Here is a 9,577-nt window from a genome sequence, read left to right as displayed (position 1 = left end):
CACTTATTGACCAAAACTCATATTCCTTATGTCATCGCCCTGAACACTTTTCCAGCTAGAATCCCCAGCAGACTCCTCACGCTTCAGAGATGGGGTTTGTCCCTTAATACACTTGCCTCTGTTCATTCGCCTGTAGGCATTCACATCTGCTCAGTTCCTACCACTGATACCTGTCTCCCCACCAACTTACAGAAGACATCCGGGTTAGGAGACTGTTTGGAGATATACTCTGAACTGGAGGGAAGAAGACTGGGTATAAACTTCTTATCAAGAAAAGCAGGCTCTGATCCCCTGTAATAAAAAGCCTGAGATGGCTGAGAAGATGAGTCCTTAGGAATATATTAAGAAAGTAAGCCCTCTTGGCTGAAATTACAGCTCACCATTATGTGAGGCAAGTGGGCACTGCCAGCCAGTCGGAGGATGCAGGCACTTCATGACATGTGTTGAGACTAGGTCATAAATACGAGAGATGCTAGTATTCCAGGTTGAGAAATTAGTTTTGCTTATGGATTTTGAACTCATATTTCCAGAAAAAAATAAAAAGGGTAACCCACCCTTTCAGTGCATAGAGCTGCTTGGAAATAGTTAAGCAAAACCGTACCAAATAGTCATCAATAAAATGTGTCCCTAACCAAAAGGTCTGGTGAGGGTACATTTCTGGACATGAAACTATCAGTAACCCCCAAGCAGCCCCAGAATGGGGACAGTTTCATACAGTTTACTCAAAAAGTACTGTATTTACTGCTGGTAAAGGTGTCCCTCCCTCTCCCCTTCCCCTTTAGGATTAGAAAGCTCTAAGCCAGGGGTCCTCAACCTCCCTCTTCCTGGCCCATGAACTCCCATTACCATTGCCGCCTGAGCTCCTCCTCTTGTCTCCCACCCCCTCCCAGGCCTGACCTCTGCCTCCTATCTCCCCTCCACTGGGCACCCTGGTCCATGGAAAAACTCTTCCACAAAACCAGTCTCTGGAGCCAAAAAGGTTGGGGACCACCACTCTAAACCACTAGAGGGCTTATTAGGAATAACCCAGGGCTCACCCAAATTAATTGCATATATCATACTTACGTTCCATCCTTGGTCTCATAAACTCAAACTGCATCATAATGAGGACTCAGCATTTGGCTTTTGTTTCTACATATGCTGCCTGTATTAGCAGCAGTCAGTGCTAAAAGAATCAGGCAACTTCTTGGCTATACAGGTGAGGGAGATACTTGAACCAAGAAATAACCAAGATTTTAGATATCCCAGCCTCTTGTTTGGCCCTAGTTGGGGACCACCCTGCCTGGTTTCAGGAGCTGAAACCCTCCATGGCTAAAACTGAGTGAGCGACCTTTGGACCATAAGCCGCTAAGGAGACAAAGTTTATCTTCCTAGTAGGAGCATCGCTTCTGCTCCTTTTTCCATAACTGGCCTCCAATGCTTGATCAGTTAGCCAATGACGGGTAAGATTCCCCAAGGGGGGGAATCACCTAAGATAGGCATGATCACGTGGAGGCCCCAGGGAATGACTTGGGGGGCTATGGAGAAAGGGGATGATGGACCCTCACCCCCCCCCCCGCCCCTCGCCCCTCGCCCCAGGCTTTGACGAAACCTGAGTCAGTCTGTCTTCAAGAAGTCTCCAAGAATTCCCTGGCTATCTGCCTCCTCCGCCTGACTTAAGCCTGAAACAATGGCAGAGTGCAGTGCAGCCCTGTGCTGGAAAGGGTGGGGTCCCCGGGTGATTAGGCCTGAGATCTTTCTATGTAAAAATCCTGCCAAACCTGCTTTGTTAAGAGTGCTTTCATTCATATGGTAAGGGTCTAAGCAGAAAAACAATATGTCTCCCAAAGTTTCTGCAACCCCCTTTCCTGACAGACACTGACTCAGACTAAGCCCTCAGATTTCTTTGAAATGTTACTACTGTTTGATCCTTGCTGCCCTGTATTCCTGTGTATTACAACCCAATAAAAGCCCCTGGAGGAAGGGGCTCCTGGCCTTTTTCCTCTGAGAAACTGGCCACCTCTCCTCCCCAAGCAGATCATGTCTCCTACCCAGGGGTAGTGTTTACTTTCATCTGTGGCAGATAGGGGTACTTGCAGGAAAAGTTGCCCCCACAGGCCCTTTTCCTTGGCACATAAAAGCATGCCAAAGACTCCTGGCTGGTGTTGCTCAGTGGACTGAGTGCCGGCCTGCAAACCAAACGGTCACCAGTTTGATTCCCAGTCAGGGTACATGTCTGGGTTGTGGGCCAGGTCCCCAGTAGGGAGTGCATGAGAGGCAACCACACTTTGATGTTTCCCTCTCTTTCTCACTCCCTTCTCCTCTCTAAAAAAAAAAAAATTAAATAAATAAAATCTTAAAAGAAAAAAAGCAGCATGCCAAGGAGAAGGCCTGGATCTTAATCTTCACTGCACCTCAGAGCTGTGTGGGTTGGTAAGTTAAGACACACAACTTCATTTTGGCCATTTTGTAAAATGAGGCTACTACCCAGCTTAGGTTATTGTAAGGTTTAAAATAATACAGAATTTAGTATCTAGCATCCAATATAAAAATGAGGTCTTTCCCCAACATGGTATAAGCTTTGGGTTCTTAATAGTAGCTGTGGGAAGGCCACAGAGAAATACCCCAAAGAACAGGCTTACAGTTACTGTGATCTTTGGTCCTTTAACATTTTGTCAACCCTCGACTGAGGAGAAAGACATTATTTGGGAAATAAATCTAAAGAGATGTTGAGAATTTCTATCCTTGAGGATACAGAATAGAAGACAAGTTGAACTTGATATATTGGTCTTAATACCAGTTTTAGGGACTCAGAAACAAAGGGGACTCCCCACCCTCCACCTCCCTGTTTCCAGCTCACAGAATACCAAGTATTCATCTTAAAAATATGCGGAAACTTTTTACATTAAATGTGACAAAAATAATGTGCAATTACTTTATGCGAAACGAACAACAGGAGCTGTACGGGCTGGTCAGGTGAGCTTCAGAGCTGCATTACTTCACCAGGATCATCTTTGCTTATTTCCACCGGGGTCTGAAGGGGAGAAAAAGTACGTCAGGCGGGTCACGCTTAGTGTTTGTTAGGGGTGGGCTAAGGGAATTGCCCTCCTTACCAAGAGCAGGCAGGGGTAGCTGTGTCCAATTCTGTCACCTAATGCTTCTGGTCTCAGTTGCCAGAGGGACTTAGTAGTAGGGGTGCTGACCAGAGGCAGAGAAAGGAGAAATATACAAGGTCCAACAGGAGGAGAGAGGAGAGAGGAGAGAGACGTGTGCCGCCCAAACCAATAAAGACCAGTATTTACTTGAGGGAGAGTTAAATGTGGGCTGCTGGAGTGGGCTGAGCTAAGCAATGGTGGTGACCACTGAGCACAGGGAATGTCCTGTGAGAACAGGCGAGGTCATCCACATCAGAGAGCTTCGACCCTGGGCTTGAGAAATCTTTAACTCTACCCTCCTGTTTATTTGAAACTGAAACAGAAGAGAGACTCTTATAAAAATATACATAAAAGATCACATGAAAGACTGAGGTAACTCTCCCAGCTTAAGAAGAAAGTAATAATAATAGAAGTAGGTAAGCTACGTAGCTTTTTTAACACAGAAAAGGGTTTTTGTTTCTCAAGTTACTACAGCTGGATTTCGATGCTTAGTTCATTTTTCTCAGGGAATACATTTCAAAGTCAGAACAGAGAACAAAGTTGACAGCACACTTACCCCTCCTGGGGGATACTTATACCCCTTCCACATAGTTCCTGCAATGAGAAGCATCCATAAGACAACAATCATTGCGGGCTCCGGCTCAGAGGGCAGTGCGTGCACAGGGAAGCAGGTGGTTCTGAAAGGTGTGTTCTGTTCCCTGAGTGCTGGGAATGGGGCTGTCTTCATTCAAAGCCTGATGGTGGATGACCCTGCATGATAGCTCCTGGCTGAGGAGCTCTGTGGTCTAGACTGAACTAAAGTGGCTTGCCATGGCCATTTTGGGGGGCGGAGCTCAGCTACCAATTGTGACATCAGCTCCTGTGACCTTGGGGGCCAGTCAGAGCGAGTAGCTGTGAATGGTTCCCCAGGATGCTGGGTGTGTTGGAGCTAAGGAGCCCTTATCAGAAGGGCCCTGTTCTCGTTCTCTGGTGGCTCTGTGGTTGGGATCCTGGTGGCACCGGATCTTTATTAACTCATCACCTGTCAAAATCCTGACTAGTGGCTTTATGCAATCAAATGCAAAAAGAATTCCGATGTAAAACACAAAACAAAAAAATACCCTGGATTAATTGGAAGGATTAAGTAGCTAGGTATGCTATGAGCAATTGCTTTATATTAACAACTTTCTCAGCTGTTAGATGATTCAAAGAAGAAAAATCTTGCATTTCGCAAAATAGCACAATTAAATTTTTATGCAGGGTAAGCCTCCTCACAACTTCCCTCCCAAGGGAAGAGAAGGAAGGTGGGCTGGTATGCTCATTTCACACAGCTGGAGAAAAGGAGCCACAGAATAGATTCAGTGGTTTGGTGAGGAACATGGCTGTAGCTCAGAGAAACAAGAACCCTGGACCTCCACCACATCCCCACCACTCCAGAGGTCTGACTGTGTGGTGCCAATCATCTCTCATAGGAATTCTGAGGCAGATAAAAAAATAAGAATCATCATTGTGCCTTGCTTAGCATATCTGGGGCTGAGATTGGATACCCGTGCCTTCCAGAGTAGCTCCCCAGAAAACCTGCTCCTGTAGTCAGTACATTACTAAGACTCAGAGTTAGGTTTCTCTAACTATGGAACATCTTTGAAAAAAGAGGTCTGAATGAAACGGGGTGGGGTATGAGGAACCCAGAGGGGACGGTTTGCTAAAAAGACACTATTATTAATGCTTGTTCCAGGCAAGCTGGACTAGTGGAATGAATGCATGAGGCTACTAAGTTCAGAGATCTACACCTACATCCCAGCTTCACAAACAAGTTGGTCTGTGTGGTCTTAGATAAACAATTGAGGCTGTTGCCAAAGTAAATCTTTGTCGATTGGTTCACGATTTTGCTTAGTTGTTAAGTCAGCACACACCAAATGCTAAGTCTTGCATTAAATAAATGCTTTACATGAATGTCTAAATGTAATCCTCACAAAAAAAATAATAAGATACTGAGATAACTCCATTTCGCAGATGAAGAAACTTAACTTCATAGACATTCAACTTACCCAAGTCAGATAGCTAGTAAATTGCAAAGTTAGGACTTGAACCCAAATGCACGTTAACTGTTCTCAGCAGTGCTCACCAAATTCTCTTTCCAATCATTTCTATTTCATCTATTTCTAATCATTTCCCCTTCTAGAGTTTATTATATTTTCCAGAGGAATATAAACTCTCCATTGAGATTTTAGGGTGCTACCAAGTTCTCAGGAAAGGGAGCAATGCAGCCCAACAGACCTGATCACTCACAGTTGTAGATCTTCATCCAAAGCCTGGCTGCCCCGTCGTGCCTTGCTCTCCTTAACAGGCCACCTCTCTTTCCACCTCAGAGTTGGAGGCTGAGTCAGAGAGAAATATAAAGGCAGACATGGCTTTACTCATTGGCCCAGTAGGCAGCTGCCCCTGTATGGGACTGAAAGGACTACTGAAAAGTACACCCTCCAAGGCCCGCCTTCCCTCTTCTGATCAGCAACCATTTACGCACTTGGCCTGAAATCCAGAAGTAAGCACAACTCCAACAGATCCCCTATAAATTCCATAATGCTTTAAAATAAGTGACGTTATATATACCTAGGGGGAGGAGGACTTAAAGATGTCCAAATGGGATGGGAAGTAGCCTGGGAAACTAACTCCTGACCTCTAATTAGTGGTGAACCTCATTTGTCTTTCCCACTTGCTCAGAAACCCCAGCTGGGAGGATCAGCCTGAGCCAGGACTGATTACCGCGAATTTACATACAGGGTCATTACTTACCATGAACTCCGGAAACGTGCCCATGTAACATGCAAAGCCAACAAAAAGCATCCAACCAAGAACTATCATGATAAAACAGTTTTAAAGACACAATTGCACAGTGAAAGACTCTTCACCAAGATCTTGGTAAAGGAGTATGGTCATGAAACCCTCAGATGGCAGAGCTCTAAAAAGTCAGTTCCAGTCCTTGGCTCCAAGGGAACTGCAACTCCCTAGTGGAGAGGTTGGAGTCTAGTAGGGCATTGTGACATCACTGGTCACATGACCCACGCTCACACCAAATCAGATCCCGTTAATTCTTCTGTTCAAAACCCTCCACTGCTTCCTCTTTCCGAGTAAAAGCCTAACAAAGAAAAAATCAGCCCCTGACATTGGAACTGATCTGACCCAGCCAGGTCTCAGTGTTGTTAGCTGACCTGGCACTCACAGCTAGGCTATGTGATTCTCCTGTGGGTATAACAATCTCACTGAAAACCAACATCAGATGGGTCATTCAGACCATGATAAAATGAGATAAAACAAGTCCACTTTATAATTTTGTCTAAGCAGGCAAAAACAAGGTCACTGTACAAACCATGAAACAACAAACATTCTTTTCTCTGCTAATGTGAGTGACTGCTTCTTCTTTACCCATCACCACTCTGTCATCACCCTAGTTTGCCCTTCTTATAGATTCTTGAGATACCCAATCATAGAATTGTCTTTTCTGACAGCTCCCAATCCAGAGGGAAGCTTTGCTTCCTTAAATCCTTCCCCAAGTCACTCAAAGCACACAAATCCTGTTATGATAAGTTCAACACTCTTACTGAGCTATCTCAATGCTTGTCTACAATATCTATTTCCTCCCTGTCAGCTCAGCTTGTTCAAGTGTGAGTATGTGTCTGCTGAAGGGCATAGTTAAGCCAGTCACACGGTGGTACACAGTGGTTCTCAGACTTTATCACGCATTAGATTCGCCCAGGCTTCTTAAAACAGAGTGCTAGACCCTACCCCAGAGTTTGCTTTTGTATGTCTGAGGTGAGGTCTCAGAATCTGTACTTTTAACAAGTTCCAGGTGCTCCTGAGGCTGTAAGTCTGGGGATTGCAGTGGAAAAATCACTGCCTTAAAACATATGTAGCTCCCTCCTACTTCTTATTCCAGCTATACTGGCCTCCCTGTTTTGAGCATCCCCAAGCTCAGGCCTGTCTTAGGACTTTGCCTTGAATGTCCTCTATGTATATGAAATGCTTACTGTTTCACCTCTCAAGGGAATCTACCCTGATCTCCTTACCCTGATTTTTTAAATTCTATTCCCATAACACTTAATTACCTGCTAACATGGAGTCAAATTTACTGATTTATTATATTTGTTTTCTCTCTTCCTACTAATGAAAGAATGGCAGCCTTAGGACAGCAGACATTTTTGTTTATTTTGTTCACTTCTGTATCATCAGACCTAGAAAAATATCTAGCAACTAGTCAATGTTCAACTAAGTTTGCTGAATGAATAAATGCTCCTTCAAGCCTTTCACTTTTGTCTCCTAATTGAGCCACAGAATCCCTTCCTGATGATACAATCACCCTACCGCCAGCCCAACCTCCTGACAGTTAAAGTATCCAGCTCCTGCGAGTTTTTAGGCCCAATGGTTCAAGCCTCCTCTCTCGTTTTCGGAGTCATTTTCTCACCTGGCTTTTTACCCCCTCTACCACCAACAAGCTTGTAGCACCATTCCCCACCTTAAAAAATAAAAAGCACACCCCCCCGCCCCCCATTCTCCATCATCCTCACAACGCTGTCCTTTTCTCCCATTTCTCCGACAACCTTCTTGCCCGCTTAGTTTTCCTTTTCTAGCACCCTGAAATTTGGGTTTGAAGTTTCATTACCTCTTTCTTCCTAAATCCAACTACAATATTCGGTCTTGATCCTTCTCGATACTCTGCTGAATGTAACACATCCTTCTTGAAACTCTCCTCCAGAACAGTGCGAGCTGCTTCCACATTCTTTATGCTTCTCTTCAGGTCCTTTCTATTTCTCTCTCCACAGAAGTCTCCCAAGTTTCTTTCCAGCAAGCTGGAGCGTAGTTCCTATGCGCTGACGCGTTTCTGATGGTGCTCTGGGTTCACATTGGAGCGCTGACCCGACTCCCCGACTCCCCGTGGGGCCGCCGAAGCGTTGAACACGGGTTGACTCTCAAGTCCGAGAAAGGGCGGGGCCTTGGAGTTCTCGGGAGGTTTGGTCCTTAGCGGCCGCCGTCAAAGAGCCGAAGCAAGAGAAGGTCCCTCGACCGGAGGGTGGGAACCTAGCTCGAGATGGAATTCGACTGCGAAGGTCTGAGACGGCTGCTTTGCAAGGTGCGGCAGCGCCGAGTTGGGTTTGGGTACCCGGGGTCTCTGGGGCGTGGCCACATGGCCAGACAACCTCCTCGGGGCGTGTTCTCGTTGGGAGTGGAGGGGCGTTGACCTGAAGTTGGCTGCGGAGAAGGGCCCTGGGGAAGCCACTAGGCCAGTGGCTTCCTCTCTCTCCCAAATTCGGGGCTCCGGCTGTACCCGAAACCCCATACTCCGAGGTCCAGACTCCAGCCGGTGTGAGACCTTCCTTCGCCTCCAGCTTCTCTTGGTTTCCAATAGTTCCCAGCACTCCCCGTCCCTTTAACTACTCCCTTTTCCCTCTGCTAAGATGGCCTGTCCAATTTTTTTTCACTTGCAGTGCTCAGCCTGCGTGTGACCGCCACTCAGATGTCACTCCCTAGAAGATAGAATCACACACTCCCTTCCCTCTCGTTGCTTTCAGAAATATCGATTATCATATTGTGGAGTAATTATTGATTTACAAACCTTACTCATACTTCGGAGCTAATTGACGCCCAAACAGTGTTTCACCTAGCTCTAGGCCTGTCAAAAACAGAGGTGTCAAATAACTGCAGTGAATGAAAAGACCTAAGCGGACTTAGAGATGAAGACAAGACTTAAAGGCCCAGAGGAGGTATGGCCTCTTAATGTTGAACGGTTAAGTGGGAGGGCTGACCCAGAAGTCTGACCTATGTTTCTGGGGCATGACGATCACCAGTTTCCAGGTCAGTCCTAGCTCTCTGATTCCCCACCAGTGTATAGTCTGAGTCATCCCCTCTTTTCACCAGTTTTCTAGTTAAGTGATTCTTGCGTTTCTTAAGGCTTCCCTCATGTGAAAACCATCCATTTGTGCCATTGTTGATGTTGAATTTGCCAGTGTCTTTATTTGTTAGGGCAGTTTGCACTCCTGTGCGAGATTTTAAGCCTCGTTAGTGAAATGGTATATATATATACATGAAATTGTATATATATAATTTCATATCGCATTTATAAATGATTTCATATTGCATATATGCAATATATATATGCTATTTGAATGATTTTAAATACTGTGAAAGGTGTAGACTTTGTAAAAAAGAGCAATGTCGTCATGCTTAGAGTTATACCCTTTCTATTTTCTCTTCAAACATTAAATTTTAAAAAAACACTCTACCAAGTTTTTAAATGAGGGAACATGATATATTCAGTGGCAAGAATTGTTAAAATTGATAGTAAAAAAAGAACTTAATTTTGGTGGATCTGTAATGAAGGAAAAAGACAAAAGACTGATTTTTCTGAAGGGTGGGAATAGACTTGTAGAGGTAATTTTTTTTATCATCAGTACATAACATAATGTCTGGCA

At 45.0% G+C, this 9,577-nt stretch overlaps 2 protein-coding genes across 5 annotated transcripts in view; one reads left to right on the top strand and one right to left on the bottom strand.

The window, feature by feature from the left end:
* Positions 1–2,900: 2,900 nt before the first annotated feature.
* Positions 2,901–7,949, bottom strand: MISFA (mitochondrial sheath formation associated). 2 transcript variants are annotated; one of them, XM_053673074.1, is made up of 4 exons: positions 5,907–5,975; positions 5,403–5,491; positions 3,691–3,728; positions 2,901–3,013 (listed from the first exon to the last, which is right to left on the bottom strand). In XM_053673074.1, the coding sequence occupies exons 1-3, from the start codon at positions 5,973–5,975 to the stop codon at positions 3,707–3,709; spliced, it is 180 nt and encodes a 59-aa protein (XP_053529049.1). In that variant the 3' UTR covers positions 2,901–3,013; positions 3,691–3,706. The 2 variants fall into 2 exon arrangements, 1 of the variants encoding a protein (XP_053529049.1); XR_005083235.2 differs by lacking the exons at positions 2,901–3,013; positions 3,691–3,728; positions 5,907–5,975 and adding an exon at positions 7,771–7,949 and having other exon boundaries at positions 5,406–5,491.
* A 198-nt stretch (positions 7,950–8,147) lies between these two features.
* Positions 8,148–9,577, top strand: part of UEVLD (UEV and lactate/malate dehyrogenase domains) — a 47,547-nt gene continuing 46,117 nt past the window's right edge. The window contains exon 1 of one of the 3 annotated variants that reach the window (XM_037150522.2): positions 8,148–8,215. Coding sequence is in view for 2 of the 3 variants with exons in the window: in XM_037150520.2 (XP_037006415.2) it covers positions 8,197–8,238 (42 nt within the window). In the remaining variant the exon portion in view is untranslated. Of the gene's footprint in view, positions 8,239–8,593; positions 8,870–9,577 lie in introns of those variants that run through there. The other 2 variants (XM_037150520.2, XM_053673072.1) reach the window with 2 other exon arrangements.

Source organism: Artibeus jamaicensis, unplaced genomic scaffold (genome assembly GCF_021234435.1).
Source record: "Artibeus jamaicensis isolate MK-2021 breed Jamaican fruit bat unplaced genomic scaffold, CSHL_Jam_final contig_797, whole genome shotgun sequence".
Lineage (NCBI taxonomy): Eukaryota > Metazoa > Chordata > Mammalia > Chiroptera > Phyllostomidae > Artibeus > Artibeus jamaicensis.
This window is presented reverse-complemented; position numbering and strand designations above follow the sequence as displayed.

What these genes read in the sequence shown, in the direction of transcription:
- MISFA (XM_053673074.1), bottom strand. Translation starts at nt 5,975, where the DNA reads ATGATAGTTCTTGGTTGGATGCTTTTTGTTGGCTTTGCATGTTACATG. An exon ending in GCACGTTTCCGGAGTTCATG is followed by an intron (nt 5,492 to 5,906) that starts GTAAGTAATGAC and finishes TCTCTGACTCAG; the next exon opens with CCTCCAACTCTGAGGTGGAA. An exon ending in TTGGATGAAGATCTACAACT is followed by an intron (nt 3,729 to 5,402) that starts GTGAGTGATCAG and finishes TTCTCATTGCAG; the next exon opens with GAACTATGTGGAAGGGGTAT.